At 35.4% G+C, this 17,224-nt stretch overlaps 1 protein-coding gene across 3 annotated transcripts; it reads right to left on the reverse strand.

The window, feature by feature from the left end:
* Positions 1 to 94: 94 nt before the first annotated feature.
* Positions 95 to 7,545, reverse strand: LOC127862365 (peptidase inhibitor 15-A-like). Of its 3 annotated transcripts, none has more exons than XM_052401453.1 (6): positions 7,250 to 7,545; positions 6,475 to 6,656; positions 5,996 to 6,217; positions 2,067 to 2,185; positions 1,387 to 1,478; positions 95 to 908 (listed from the first exon to the last, which is right to left on the reverse strand). In XM_052401453.1, exons 2-6 carry the CDS (start codon positions 6,631 to 6,633, stop codon positions 814 to 816), a joined length of 687 nt encoding a protein of 228 aa, XP_052257413.1. In that variant the 5' UTR covers positions 6,634 to 6,656; positions 7,250 to 7,545; the 3' UTR covers positions 95 to 813. The 3 variants fall into 3 exon arrangements, with proteins under 3 accessions (XP_052257413.1, XP_052257414.1, XP_052257412.1); XM_052401454.1 differs by having other exon boundaries at positions 7,166 to 7,250; XM_052401452.1 differs by lacking the exon at positions 7,250 to 7,545 and adding an exon at positions 6,874 to 6,921.
* Between the last annotated feature and the right edge of the window lie 9,679 nt (positions 7,546 to 17,224).

The raw sequence follows: 17,224 nt of genomic DNA on the forward strand, positions 1-17,224 counted from the left end.
CTTCATGTGTTCATGTGGTGTATATCAGCAGTCGAACAAGACAATATTAAAGGAATAATTGTAATGTAAAAAGTGCAAAAAAGAGAAAATCAAGCATATGCCGATTGTTTAAGGGTGCATATCAAGTGTTTTTTTTTATTTTAAAAATATATTTATAATGAAAAGTATGACACTTTAACTTCAGATTGCATAATTAGTTTGCGACGCTTCTGATTTTCCTGTTACATTAATTGGTGCCTCTTTTATAATGTATTCTGTTGTTATTGGTTGAAATATATTATCGGACTTATTAAAGTAAATCTCCCTTAAATAAACCTTTCGACCGCAATTGTGTTATGGATAGTGTCTGCAATGCGACCGAGGTCAGGGGTTCGAGTCCAACTCTGTGAGCGTTCTTCAGATCCTTCAAAAACACCCAGTACTGGTTCTCCTCTGGAAACGGACTCGGGGATTGTTTCTGCAATCTAAAGGATTTCGATGCAATTGTGCTAATATAAATAGGGTTAAATTAAACTTATGTAATACTTGTTTTAACGCGTATTGGTACTTTTTACTGATTATACTTGTAAATATAAACCTGCACCACTTGTGAATTGTTACGCCTTTATCAGAAATTGAAAATGTTTTACTGAATAACGTTTACTTATGTAGTATATGGGTAACATGCAGAATTTGCCATTAGGCATATTGTAAATAGCCGTGCATGTCTCGCCAGGCACGAACACTACAAATATTCTCAAACAAAACCAACGACACATGTGGGTTGCATTGTGATGTTCGTGAATAGACTGTTCGTTTATGTAATTTCATGTTTTAAACCCCGTCCGATCTTTCATGAACTATTCCGAGGAACTCCGACTTGGTCGATAACTTGGCTGAGCGTCTTCGCCGGCGTCCAAAAGGCATAGCTGAATAGTAAATGAGGACATAAAGCAATCGCAAATGAAATTTCACAGAGTGAAAATATAATTTTCCGAAAACATAAATGTTTTATTCGAGTATGTATTGCTAAGGAAACATAACAACATGAATGGTCGAATGGTAAAGCACCATTTGATTTTAATGTTACATTTTCGAAAGTGATTGCGCTAAAAGTTAACTTATCTGGAATGCTGTTGTAGTGCATACTATAAAAAATTATTTGTGTAAAATACTTTGTCTTAAAAATAAAACAACGATAGTACACGTTCGCATCAAACCAGTGTTAAATACTGATTAAAGTATAATTGCAAGTACAGCCACGATCAATAGAATGTGTCAAATTTTTTTACATATGACGGCACAGATGCTATTCATTTCGCAATGGTGAAAATTACCTCCTATATACTTATTCATCTTAACACAAATGTAACAGAATTGATATCAATACAATCTCGCGATACTTACGAGAACACAGTCCCCGGACGCAGGCCTGGCCACGCCCACAGCGGGAACACCTCGGGCCCGGGATGAACGGTAGTTGGCCGATGAAATTTCCGCTGAAGAGACAAGCCGATGAGGTAAAACGAGTACCGGTAATTATGCTCGCGGATATTAGTCACCTAGCGGATCCACGGTTTAATGATAACACATCGGCTTCATGGGCCTGTGGTCTTAGGTTCGATACCTTAGACTGGTATAAATACATCAAATTGTTTAAGTTAATCTTCTTGGAATGGCTTCGATACGAGACGGAGATTTTTTTATTATTTAATGTTGTCTTAATTGAGGTAATTTTTTTCTAAATCGAGTCGTTAACTTTGTCAAGTTTGAGAACGATTCCAGAAAAGAATCCCGACTCGCTGTGCTTTTTATATTTATACATGTTGACAATTGAACCCGCGACTGAATGAAGAAAATGTAAATAAAATTATTACAAATACAATGTTAAAGTGTACAATGTACTTTGTGTTGTAAATTGAACACATGTCAGTTCATTTAAGTATCGAACATAGTTTCGATTATCAATTTTTCAATATATATTAGCGTAATTTAAACCGTATTTAATTCATATTAATCAGATAAACGGACTGTTTTATATTCAGGTAAAAACTCAAAAACTGACACATTATTACGTTCACACTTACGGCGGCGAGTAAAAGCAGGCGAAATACTGGGAGTTCCTTTGTATCTGACTCATGCCTACTCGCAGGGAGGGACAATAACTCAGTGCGCATCCTACACGCGTCGTTGTGGCCCATATCAGCTGAAAAAAGTCACGCGTATTAACGATTTCAGAAACACTAAGCATTATTAGTTATTGCATAATGCATCCTCAGGCGCACAAGGCCCTACATTTATGTACATCTATTTGTAATGGATTGACGTTTAAATGATGAGGGGATAAACTCGAAGTCCATTTTAAGAGGTATTATAGAGAACATATATACATGAATACGCACGTGCGCGAACTATTATTTGGAAAGGTAAGCAAAGCGTTAAAGGGACATGTTAGAATATGATATTTTGGTCGTCCATGTGCTCTAAGTTGATAAATATTAGCATTGGAACGAAAGAGAACCAGTAAAAAAACAAGGAATACTATTTAAGAAAGGAAAGAAACATACCCTACCTGGTATCGAAACACTCGCCTTAAATTAAAAAGCTATTGTCATAAGTACTCGACCATCTGGACTGTTTCATGTCTTTTTCATGTTATGCTTTATATAAGCAGTCCACGTTTTGTCACAAAATATAACGAAAACAACAGAAATACTCCACAACATTCAATGATTTCGGGTTTGTAATGCTTTATTCTTTTTTTAATTTCTATTGATGACTGCTCATAGACGTTAATGTGTTTTCAGTATGAGTACGTCTTTTGTGGTTTTTCACTCCCTGATGTACATGCATAGAGAGAGAGGTCTTTTATTTTATTAATCTTTGTAAAAAAGGAACATTTTTCAATTGGCGATCTGTGAACAAGTTCATTTAAAACGTTATGATGTTTGTAGTTACGTTATAAGAATCAAACAGTTTACAATAAAGATTAATGGTTTAGTTAAAAATAAATGTATGAATAATTCAACCGTCCAAAAACTAGTGAGTACAAAATAAAAACATGATGAAGGAGAGATAGGTTTCGGTGGGGGGGGGGATGCGGAAGAAGAAACCAGAAATATCTTTAAAAAAGATATACGGCGTTGATTGTGGTCGATGTTTATGAACGATCAAAAGTTATCTCTATGAGATAAAAAGTAGCGGATGCCTTTTTTCTGCGCAGTTCTTAGCTAGATCATAAGCAAATCAATTACGGGGTGTTGCGCCAGATTTCGTGGCTTATTTTGCTTTATGTGATATTATTACTCAGATATCTTTATTTACAGAATAGAAAAACACAAGAAACATGAAAATAAACGAGTGCATATAGGTCAGCCGGCAATACTCGAATCTTATTTAATTGCATAATTATAGTATAGTGAATTATTGTGCTCATGCTTAATAAACTGGTCTAAATGGATAAATATTTCTAACTAATTTTATCAAAATTGGTCCTTATCATGCAAATGTTGAAACCATATTAAAAATCGATGATTGACATACCACAATAATATCGCCGAATATCTTTATTTAGTATCTTTCTGATCAAAACAGACTTCAAGTGCACAAAGTTTACGAGACGGCGTTTATATAAAGATTTCTGCAACTGACCGCAAACTGACCTTGATACCTTGCGGATTGGAATGCAATGCATTACAGTCACTACGTTATTGTCAGTAAGACCGGTGTAACACAATGATCGCAACCCCTTCTGCGAACTCCGGTGATAAACTGTATATAAACTCTGACTTTCACAAATGGTCGCGAATTGACCCGAAACCTCGCGGGTTGAAATGCAATGCAAGTAAGTACTAAATATGACAACATAGTCTTTAGTATAAACGCTTTTGCGCTGGAAATTCTCTGAAAATAAAAGGTGAACGCACAAACTGTATTTATGTCGAAAATTGATTGTAAAACTGTTCTATCTATTGAGCCTTTTCTTTAGAGATAAAATTGTTTCATGCAGTAAAACAGTGTTACAAAGACGCGGATATGTTTCCAATGTTCTGGTGTTATACTCAAATCAGCCAATGGAATAAATGAAGTGTATTCATTCGTACCTAGCCGCGGGAAATTTTATTTGAGTATTATTGGACACTTACAAAGGTCAAGTCAGGGTGAAAAGCTGGCTTAATACAGCTTACGCCGAAAAAGTTTCACGCGAAACTATCATTATCACAGAAGATAACACGAGAAATCAAAGTACTGACAGTACTGGTGTGACGATGCTTTTGAAGAGGATTGACATTTTGATCAATTCGTATTGATTTGTACGAAAATTTTGGATACCAAAATTATGCCCAAAAAAATGGGTACGAAAAAAGATTTGGTTACAAAGCACAATTTTGGTAGGAAAAAAAATTGGGTACGAACAAAATTTGTGTACGTGCAAAAATTTGGGTACGAAAAAAAGTTGGGAACAAAAAATGTAGGGTAGGAAAAAAAATTGTGGGTACGGGGAAGTAGTTCCCGTGGGGAACTTGATCCATTCAGCGAAACTGGGAGGCGGGTTACATTCTCGATCAAATATAACAAGAAATATCTTTAAAAAGATATTCGACGTGTATTTTCTGTACCACTTATCTTAAAAAAACGTTATGTTACAGTAAAACGTGTGTGGGTTATAACATTACGTTTCAGCATGTACGGACGTGATTTCACATGCCCATGTGCATGAACATATAATTTTTCTCTTTTGATTATTGTTTTTTTTTCTCTAATTCAATAAGCTTAGGCATGTTTGTTCGTTAAGTACGGCAATAATTTCATGATGATTCCCGAAAGAAGGTATGGGCACATAGTCGTAAGAGCACTTGAATACGTGAGTTCGCCCATGAACACATGGTAAGGTTAACTAAATCTCCGCGATATGACCTAATATGTGTTTAAAACAGCAAACAATTTCCAACAAACGAATGAATTATCAAACATAGTACCGGTATGTGCACTGATGTGGCGCTGTAATTTCTGTTTGAAAAGTTTAATAAATATGCGAAATGAGAAAGCACGCATAAGAGCGAGTTTCACAAATGTTACACGGCTATTATGCTGTTTATATACCATAGTCGCTACAAGGTTTACAAATGGCAGATTCGAAATAATTCGTTTTCTTTACACTCATGATCGCGTTGAAAGTTAATTATACACGTTTTAATTCGCAATGTATTAACTGAATCACGACAAATGTCAAATACAATACAGAAAATGCATAGCTGTTTCATTGATCTATAAACATATAATGGATTGAATATAACTGATTTAAAATTAACGTTTTCAAACTATTATTAAATCTTTTTCCCAGAATATGCTGTCCTATTTATAGCTGAGCTTCCTATACCTTTATGAATGATAATCAGCGAGGTATGCCGATTAGAAAAATCGAGCTATCTCAATCGGACTGGCTCGGTCTTTTAAATAGGTCGCCATTGTGAAGAATTTTTCTTGGTATGATAACTTAGACGAGCTGCTTCGCAGCATCGTCAAAAAGTAATGACCGTTTTTTTAAATCTTGTTCCGGTAAGTGATTGACGTCAAATAAGGTGAACAAGTTATATGTCGGTCTGAACAAGGTAGTACATAATAGCAATTGGGTTTGTATGTCACATTCAAAGCAAACATATAGCCTTAAATCATTAGCGTTCATTAAGAAGAGCATTTTGACGTTCAACATCGCATATAACATAAAAGTGATGGCTTCCCATCTAAAAAAGGATACGGTAAGTCAAATTCTTGCAGTTGTATAAACAATCTTCAATTTACAGAATGTAAGGGCGACAGAATGGATCACCAGACCACATGCTTTGTCCCCGATATAGGACTCAATTTCATCATATTACGAGTACCTTTTTTCTTTTTATACTGAAGTTATTCACGTAAGATTCGTTAGCGTCAGAGGTTGCCTACAGCAGTTTCATATTTTAAAAGGCAGACATATCTTTTAAATAGTCATCCCATTAACCACCGGAATTCTTACCTGTGTATAGTGGCAGGCGGCTCCGCACTGTGGACCCCGACCCCATAAAGGTCTTTCCGCTGCCCAGAGGCCGATGGAACGCTGCACAGCCGTACGCGACGAAAGTGGCGGCCCGGTACTCGTGAAGTAGGATAGGTTCTCCCCGAAGCCGCGCCGCTGATGTTCAAAATAACACGTCTCGGTCCACTGCGCTGCTCGGTAGGCGAGGAAGTTGTCCCAAACCTGTTTAGAATATTATATTAAGAAATGACGCGAACGCGAGTTTTCATAAAAAAAATCAAATATATAACCATAATGCAAACGTACATCTATATAACACCGTCGTGAATACAAATCTACGCGTCGCCAAAACACAATTACCACCGCAGTATTCAAGCAGAAAAAACAACACAAACATAACAATGCACCCGTATTTACATGAACAGCAAAATAATATATTCGCATTATACCGTAGCAATCGAATATCAAATGTATGTTACCAAAGCACGCATGTTCGCGGCGGGTTCTCGGCTTCTATATAAATTGTGCGCCTGCAGAATAGCCGCCTGGTATGGTCGGATGTTGATGAGTGCACATGTGCAACACTTGAGGACAGCCGCTACAATATAGCTGCCGAAAAACAGGTCCGCTGTGTACATGGCGCCTTTTTCTTCTTGAAATTCTGAAAAAAATGGCATGTAGAAAATATACATTTTTCCCTAGTTATGTGTAAGGTAACAATATTAAATAATGAGTTTTATTTTTATTTTATAAATAACATTTAAATACTTGTAATGATAATCATGTTTAGTAAATTACGTGCATTTAGAATCCATCTGTATTATAAATATTAGTATTAGAAGAACATAGTAGTATTATCATTTTAGAAGTAGACGAACCTAAATATGTCCGATGTATACGCTGTTGTAAAATCATTCATTAATAAGTCACTGAAAACGTGAATGGAACAAAAATAATCATGTTTACAAGATGTGTACACGGTGTTACTTCTGAATGTGAGTTTATCTATAGTTTACAGTGAGCACGATTTATTATTTTGTCTTGCTTCATGTCCTCAACATAATTACAACGTAATGTTCAAAAAACTTGTATTCGTTAACAGGCATTATGTACTAGTATATAGTTAACTAAAAATGAATTTAAAAAAATAAAATCCATAAAACACCTTACATCAAATAAAAGAAATAAGTCAAACTGTATAAAGTTAAATATCTCCCAAATATAAGTTATGACTCGAGCATACAAGCAAGTTACCTCAATTATACTACTGTAAGCAACGGATCTCCGGTCTTTTTATAATCTCATCTCAATCCGCCCCTCTGTCTCCTCGTTTATTTCCTTGAATCGATCTTGTACACGCGCGCGTCTCATCCGTGACCCAACCATGACTCGGCCAGTGATGCGGAAATGTATGCCGAATGTTTTCTATGTTAACGCACCTTGTTTGTTTGTGACATCGGTGTTGAAAGTGACGTTTCATAATAAGACACTTGATTGATGGAGAAGTACAACAATTCTTAGTCATTTGCCACTGTGAATTTGATTTATGATTATTCTACAATATTGTTTGCGGTCAATTTATGATGCCAGCGTGCTACTTTCAAATCAATACGACATTTTACATATGAATAAATCAACAAAACGATTTTCAATAAGTAACTGTTTATTGCAATTGAAACTTGTTTGTTTTTTTCAGAAACAACTTAGTCTGAGTTAACATCTGACAGCCGGTTCTTTGAATACAATCGGGGGGGGGGGGGGGGCATGCGTAGCCTGGAGCCTACTAGGTGCTTACTAGGTTTAAGTGAAGTTTGGTGGAATCTACTTCAAAGATGTCGTCGTTTTCATGTCAACGACAACGATCTTTAAACAAAACACCGAGGGAAGCGCCAACGCAGTAGAGCCGTAAAGACGTAATCAGTTAATATACATACAAATACAAAGAGGCATACTGGATTAAAATATCCGCTACTCCTTCACGAAAAAACACAAGCACGACGCCATGTTGGATGCAAGTTCCAACTTACCTCACTTCAACCCGGTAAGCTCCCGTATACGCATGCCCCACCCACCCCAGACAATAATGCGTATGTTACATCATTTATATTCAAGATAAATGAAATTATTAAGAAGCATTCAAAACCCAAATCCATTCAGGTCATTCAATACAGTTCATAGCTATCGATGATACATAATGTGCATTCAGCCATTTTGTATTTCATTCGCGGTTTAGGATCATACACTTGATAAATTTACTGTTTATTTATATGGACCTTACATTCAAAGTCAATTAAAACGTTTTTATTTTTGAAGATTGATATTATTTTTTTTTCATGTTCATGCATTGTGTCATCTGTCAGAGAGAAGTAAATACTTGTTCATCCATTATGTCTAATTGACTTGAGCACAAAAACCAAATAAATTCTACAAGCGGGTTTCACAAACTACTTTATTTCTGCCATAACTATAAAAAGCAAATTCGTGTTATCAGTTATCCGTATTCTTTATCTGATCTGACACATTTACATTTAACATACCCGTAGCCAGGGATGGTGCGTTGGGTGCGTTCGCACCCATTTTTTTTTGACGAGTAAAAAAATTGTACTATAAGTTGCACCTAACTTTATTTGACGCTAAAACGGTTATTTATTTTTTCCAGGAACACAGCGAGTCTTCGTATATAAGCGTTAAAATAATGTTGTATTCAATATGCAACCGACAGGTCGCCATATAATTAATTTCTCGATTTAGTCATATCCAAGATAGCGCGTGATTTTTATCTACAATATTTAACCGAAGAATTTTTGAAATCAACATAAAATTTGACAGCAAAATTTGAGAAGATCCAAGACGCCGGTCCCCGCAAAATGGAATTGGAATCTTTGTAATAAATGGATATTGGTTTTCTGTATAATGCAAAATTATTAGTCTGGCACTCTAATTCGTATAAAATTGATACTTATTTATATATATTTGATACTAAATGATTGTTTGGTAACTTTTGTCATCGTAATTTATGTCTGTTAAAGCTATAATTTTAATAGATATCATAACAAAATGATGAATCCTACATAATGAGGTTGTAATCCCAGTCCAATAACCTTTTTTCGACAATTATCAAAATGGCTTAGAAACCAATTTGATTGATTTTAATAAATGATCTTATAAAAAAGAGAATAAATTTTAGATGATAATTAACAGAATGTTATGTCAGCTTCCGAAAATGACTGAAATCAAAGGACACCCTTCGACTATTGCCGAAGACTAATGAGTCACTGGTTAATAACTTTGCAATGATATCACGATTTATAACAATTACACATTGTGCACAGCATTTTCGACAGACTACGTTGTCTTTTTGTTATATCCCCGTACAACCATTTTCGGATCTCCTTAAGCGTTTTCCAGCAACAAAAATATCAGCTATGCTCAAGACAGGATGATTTTTTTGTTAAATGACAAGAAAACAAATCATTTCTACAAAGCAATGTAGCTCTTTTTGTAGTTAATCAACACTTAATGGCATCTGTTCTACTCCCCATACATGACTTTCCACAATGTTTTAATTATGTAAAACGTGACACTAGGAATGTCCTTTTTTTAAACAGTTGTTATAATGAAATTAAAACGTTATAATATATGATCAGGTGGACGTTAACGTTTAATGTTTATCAACTGTTACGGATCTTGAGTTTATAATGGGCAAATAAGTACATCGTTTATCTTTAACGTCCTGGTATACATTGTTAAGGACTTTGAGACCATAGGGCCAGTAGTTTGTGGTTATATGGTCTTAATGAAGCCTTAAGTGGTATATGTTTCTGAAATTCGTTGAAAAGTATTGATGCATATTAGAGAAGACCCAGGTTTGTTAATCAGTGTTTGTTGTACAATACACTATTAGCACGTTTAGAGCAATGCTAGGCCTCTGGTACTATCTTAGTATCTATAGTAGAAGACAAACAATTGTTTTGAAAAAAGTCAAATATTTCCATTTAATTTGCTCGATTTATGAATGGTAGAATATTGGAATGATAAAACACACCAATTTTATCAAGATTCCAATAAATAATGATATTTTATACCGTTCTTATCGTTGATTTTAAATTCTATAAATTTGTTGTTTCATATGTAAACAAAGTGTGTGCGTGCATACTAGTGTCGGGTTAAACACCGTATAAATGATGTATATCCGTGAAAGGTGGTTATTGAAAAACGTGGTGGGGAATACATGTATGTTATATCATATTCATGTCGATCAGTCACTGAGTATGGTCAATGAAAGTGATTTTCATATAAAAATGGCCTATAACTTCAGTTAAGTACAGTTAAAAAGTGACCAGAATGCAGAAGACTACGTTTCATTTTTAAACTTTCCTAGGGGGAGGACCTCCAAAGCACCCGATTGCAGGACGGGGACATCCCCTACCGCACATATCCCCTTCGCCACTTCGTTGCTCAATAACAATCGTCGATGGCAAAAAGTCGCAACCCCCTTTTGCAAAATCCTGGCTACGGGCTTGGCTGGCTTATGCAAAACCCAATAATTTCATTGGCCTGTATTTCAATAAATAACTATATATTATGACTTTTCGTAATTATATCAGCACGGTGCCTATACCACGTGACTTTTTAAGATCTGTGTTGGGAGAATAAATCGAGACCCAGGTAACATTTTGGCATGTATTGAAGCTTGTCATTAAATGCTTTAAATGCTTTATATTTATAAATTTAAACATTTGAACTATAAATGTCCATTAAAAAAACAACAACAAGAATAGAATTTAGAAAAAGGAAAAAAGTAACCCCGAACAGGGCTCGAACCACTGACCCCTGGAGTTCTGGAGTAAAATGCCTTCCGTCCAGACCACTCGACCATCCACACTCTTATGCTAAGCGGATGTATTGTTTAGCTATATAAGCAATCGTCGTAGTTTCCCAAAATATCGAATCGCGTCGATACGACGCTTTATCTGTTCGACGGCCCCTATAATATACTGGTGGAAAAATGTCTTTTATTTGCTGTTATAAAGGTCAAGAAAAGTGAAAAGGTGAACACTGAACAAGTCCATAGACAAGCGTTTAAATAAACGAATAATTCATGGTTACAAACTATGATTATCCACCGAATGTTGGGAACAAATTCACTCCTTTTTAGAAAGGGCTTGTCGAATGTAAACACATGCACCTTTTGAAAAATGTCAGAAGAATCAATTACCCATTTATCTGGAATAGTAGCGCGAACATATACTCATTTAACCCATTTATGCCTAGCGTCTAGAAAAAAGGCCTTGGCAAACAGCGTAGACCCTGATAAGACGCCGCATGATGCGGCGTCTCATCAGGGTCTGCGCTGTTAGCTTAAAGGAATTTCTGTAAGAAATATTTTAAACATATCAACAAATATACTAGACAGCCCTAATTTTGGAAATAAATTGATCCAATTTAGAGAGACGGAAGAGTCCACTAGGCATAAATGGGTTAAGATATTTTTGATAGCTTGAAAATTGCAAATTTACATATAATAATAAATAGCAAGATTCTACGTCTACGAGTTACAAATGAACCGGTAAATGACGACTACTTTATTCTTTTCATGGAAGTTAAAAACGTAAAATTTTGATTCAAAAAGAAAAATATGTATCCAAAATTTTCAGGGATATAAGGCTAGCCTTAGATTTGCTTGAAATATTTATGCAAATACAACAAGTGAGGAAATAAAGAAAATCTCATGTACAGTTATAAGACAAGTATCATGTTCATAATATTGCCAAGGAAAAATAATAACTGTAGTATTTAACATAGCAATTCTCATTATGTATGTAATCCATAAATTAATTTATAAAAATAACTGTTGTCAACCTAGCAGCTCTCATTATTTTATGAAACTTGCATCATGGGATTTTAGATGAATAATTTTTGTAGTTTTCATATTTGACTCAAAATTAAATTTGATTTGGTTGTTAAATGGAAATATTTTGTGTAAAATCAACGTGTATTCCTAATTTATGCCCCCGAAGGAAGGCATATAGTGATCGGACTGTCCGTCCGTCTGTCCGTCCGTCCGTCTGTCTGTCCATCACACTTTGCGTTTAGGTTTCGAAAAATGCCCATAACTTCTATGTCGCTTTAGATAGCAACTTGATATTTGGCATGCACGGGTATCTTATGGAGCTGCACATTTTGAGTGGTGAAAGGTCAAGGACATCCTTCAAGGTCAAAGGTAAAAAACAAAGCAAAGGGAAGTAATAAGCTTTAAAGGGAAATAATTATATGTACCTGCCAAATGATAATTCATTTAAATAAATCAAAACGGCGCAGTAGGAGGCATTGTGTTTCTGACAAATACATCTCTTGTTCATCATTATAACAAGCAAATCTTAAATAAGTGGGTCTTATGTTGTATAAAAACTGTAATCATAGTTGAACTGCAGATGTAACCCTGAACTCTTTTTGCCGAGAATCTATTAACATGAACATAAATAAATATTTATGTTAAGTTAAACATGTAAAAATGTGGAAGAGAGTATATAGTAATTCAGTTTGAGTAGAGATAGTTATAACACAGATAAAACACAGAACATATGGTAAATAAAGTATTTTCATGTATATGCTTTTGTTAAGTGATTGTGTGTTCATATATTACGAAATGAATAAAGTTATTGAAACAGGATTTTTTAATATAAGTAGCTATGCCTTTATGGCAGTTCGTTGCTGCGTTTGTAATAAAATAGCCAACAAAATCATGTAATTTCAAGAAGATGCGTAAACAAACACTTTCAATAATAACCAGCTTTCAAGTCGGCGAAAAAGTAGTTAAACCATATTTAATTCAGCTTCATTGCACTTAAAAGCCAATCTCGAGACCTTTTTCTAAGTAGAATCAGTACTTATTGTTTTTGAAAACGCTCTATAAGTGCGGCCGAATAGCATATTCAAAGCAACTAATCAAACGATTATAGCGTGTGCAGTAAAAATCGTCATTTGCTCAGTATAACGGTGATAACTGTTAATAGATAGCTTAAGTAAATCATTACATAGGATATGTAACTAATGTGCTGCGTGTAACCCTTTCACTACATACCAGTATTTACGAAACATGCATTTTGCATTAAAAATCCAGAACATAAATCGTTCAGAAGGAAAAGTGGTTTCAGAATCGCCATAAGAAAGGTACAAGTATGTAACTTATATTATCGATGAAAAATAAATTATTATGTTTTTGCCACATATTTTTGTTAATGTGATCTGCGAACGCTTTTAAAGTATACATGAATTACTGCTTCAATAAGGATGTTTAGTGGAAGAACTCGTCCAGATGTCGATGCAAATTCTTGGTTATATGTCGAGTTTATGATTTCGTGAAGCAAACATAACCGAGAACCCTCTCGGGCCTGCTAAATTTAGCACAGCAGTTATAGGTTGATTAGATGCAACAACAATATTCATGTCTATAGATATAAGTTTCATTTGAATCCCGTAAAATCTTCACGATTTATGACACAAACAAGAAGCGGAACGACGATGTCAATTACAATATGCCTCCGTTAAAGGGGAAGCCAATACAATATCATATTTGTTGGTACTTAAAAGGGAAATAATAATTGATTTGCAAACAAAAAATACGAAATACTTCTGCGCAGATTTACACGCTGGTTTATGCCAGTAAGGTTTTATTAGAGATTTAACTGCCCTTCAAAGTTATGCGCAAGACGAAAATCCGACGGACAGAAGGACGAACGGTCAGTAGATTATTAAACAGCAAACATGTCATGTTGAATTTGACTATTCAAGAAGTTGAACAATAAATTATTGAAATCAATTTCATTTTGTGTTATGCTAAACAATACATAACGTACATACTATTTAACAAATGGGCAACCTACATATTTGCTTGTAGGAGTTTGTTAAAGCAATCACTGACATTTATTGCCTTAAGGGTATAAGTAGATGCTAATGAATATATGTACCATGTACAGAAATATAGCGTTGTCCAATATCAGGCGAGCCGTTGCACGTTGGTTCATACGCCTGCGGCTTCGTGTGAGCCAAAAGCACATTGACTCTGTCGGCGGGAAAACTTCGGTCGTACCGTCGGCAAAACCGCCAGACTTGCAAATGCAAATGTAAATGCAAACTTGTTCAAGTCGGTAAAATTCAAACCAGAATTACGGGGTTTTCTTTAATAGTGCAATATAAACTGTTCTGGCATTACGTAGGTGAACAGGATTGTAAGTGCCACACGGTAAAACGAAATGAATTTGCAAAGGCAGTCATGGTTATTTAACAAACATGAATTTAGACACAGGTGGTCAGCGTGTGGCTATGCTATTAATTAGTGTAAACATCATTTTGAATGATAAATAATCATATTATACGAAAAATTAAATTTTATGAAAAAAAAGTCACTATCAAATAGTTATATATATATATATTATAGTGATTTTTTTTCAAAAAAGTTAATTTTTCGTTATAGTATGATTATTTATCATTCAAAATGATGTTTTCACTAATTAATATCATAACAACACGCTAACCACCTGTGAATTTAGAGCTAACAATTTCTAGACCCATATTCACCAACCAAGTCATTTGCATAAAGAATAGTGTGAAAACTAATACACTTTCTTTTAAACCTAATGATAAAATATGACATTTCTGCAGTGAAATAACAGCAGTGAAAATAAACAAATTGTTTTTCTATTTTTTGATTATCATATCAAAATTTATTTTATTAAGATGTATTTTTTTATGATCACGAGTGAATTAAAATCGATAATCCATCGAATCCAACAAATTTTATTTTTCTTTTATGCTTTTTTTCACCGTTTATTTACATTGTAAAAGAGTTTAACTGGATAATTTCGCTGAATTTATGACGTCATTTTGTGTATTGAAATGTATTGAGGCACGTCACGGGAGAAATGGTAACTTTTCAGCGAAAGGGAAACAGCTGTTTATTATTTTCTTGAAAAGGGGCCATACAAGAAACAGAAAATTTGTTCATGTCAGTGTAAGATCGTTTGTTATTTCACGACTGATCATAGAAAAATAATATCTTCACTCGTGGCTTTGCAACTCGTAAAAATATTTTTTCTATGATCACTCGTATAACAAACGATCTTACACTGACATGAACAAATATCCTCTATTTACTTCATAAGTTAAGCCCTCTCATATAACTGCCGAATCTCCACGGATCATATCCTGTGTGGGGCTGTGGACGGAAAGCACATCGTCATAAAGTGCCTTTGGCATGATGTCTCCTTGTACTACAACTAAATGGGTTAGAATTTCATAATCCTATTGGCGTTGATCGACGCCGACTATAAGATTATTGAACTTATGTAGGTTTCAATGTTGATGCCCAAGTGTTCAAACAACAGTGAACTGTAAGAAACCATCGACAAGGGAGTATTATGCCTACCTGATCCTGAATGATAACCAAACAACAAAACAACAATGCCGTTCTAAATTGCTGCGGATGAAGCATTCATATTTAAGACGTGTCACATATGTCCCGTTCTAACGTTCTGAGAAAGCCTTTAACTATCGACTGCCCTGGAGGCGACACATTACAATAAAGCAATCTCCAGAGTCAGTGACGTCCCGTTAACTGTCTTGCATCTGCTTACACAATCTTCTGAGACTGCGCTATGGCTGGGAATACGCACGTGAGAGTAACTTACCAGGAGGACAAAATGACAACATATTAAACACAAAGGAACAAGTGAACGAGAAAAGCGTCGGGCCTTCTACAGCTCTGAAACCGGATCAGTGTCCTAGCTTTAATTAAGATTAAAGATCATGTAAAATTAAAGAAGTGAATACCATTTGAGTCTGTGTTGTGTTGTAATAATCAAATGAAAATTCCATTTAATAAGTGTTATATCAAACTAAAACATTGGTCGTAATAATGTGCAAAAAGGGCATTAGATGATACACTTTCGAGATGCGATTGCATAATAATGGAATAGCCAAAACTCAACCTGCTTTGATACGTGTAATTGAGTGGTGTTCTGAGAAAACTGGGCATAATGCATGTGCGTAAAGTGTCGTCCCAGATTAGCCTGTGCAGTCCGCACAGGCTAATCAGGGACGACACTTTTCCGCCTAAATTGGGTTTTTTTTACTAAGAAGAGACTTCATTTAAACGAAAAATGTGATACAAGCGGAAAGTTTCGTCCCTGATTAGCCTGTGCGGACGGCACAGGCTAATCTGGGACGACACTTTACGCACATGCATTAAGCCCAGTTTTCTCAGAACAAGACTCAATTGTCGATCCGGGGCAGTGTTTGGTCTCTATCGATGCCATGTTTGTCCGTGTCGTTGTCGTTTAGATTCGGCATGGTCCATGTAGATGCCATGTTGGTCCGTTATTAATCCGGGGCCCTCCGTGTCTCTGCGAGGTTGGTCCTTACTAGAACATAGCTCTGCCCGGACAGTCTGTCGGGGCGCCGTGTTGATAACGTGCTGCTGTCTGGTTTGTCCGTGTTGGTACGGGTTGGATCGTGTGGATGCCGTGTTGTCATCGTGGTGATTGTCTTTCGAAGACCGTCGACGCTCAAAATCGCAAAGAGGTCAACGGATCGTCCTGGATATTTATTCGGGTGGATCCGGGACGATCCTTGACTGCCGTTTCATCCATTAGTGCTTATATAGGACAAGGGTCTTAAAAAGCTATGATGCTCATGCCATTAATGAATTGTTCCAATAAACGAATATTGTTATTATAGGAGTTAAAAGCTCACTTTGACTGTATATTCACATTTATAACGAACAGTGTAGTTTTAAGTGTATTCTGTGTTATTAGACTTCAGTCTTATAATTAGTTTTGAACACGGGACCTGGTAAATTACTTTTGTGAACTTGAACTACCGAAGAAAGTCAAGCTTGTAATTTGCGTGTGTTTTTTCGATTTTTGAACGGGGGATTTTGTGTAAAACATTAAAATGGTCAATTGATCTTGGTTTTGCTGTTCGCATAATTTTATTTAGTTAAATATATACATACTAAGTAGCCCTTTGATGGTTTTATTATCGGTTTGCTTTTGCTATGTGATGAATGATTATTACTGGTTTTCGAGTTATCTCAACAGGTAAATATAATTGCATTCATTCTCTTGTATAATCAAAGAAATGAGGGCATATCAAAAGAGAAGCAGAACTACGTACAGCATTAATGTAAGCGTTAGTTTATTAATATATAGAGTGGTTCTTGAACGCTGA

This window comes from Dreissena polymorpha, chromosome 16 (assembly GCF_020536995.1).
Source record: "Dreissena polymorpha isolate Duluth1 chromosome 16, UMN_Dpol_1.0, whole genome shotgun sequence".
Classification (NCBI taxonomy): Eukaryota; Metazoa; Mollusca; class Bivalvia; order Myida; family Dreissenidae; genus Dreissena; species Dreissena polymorpha.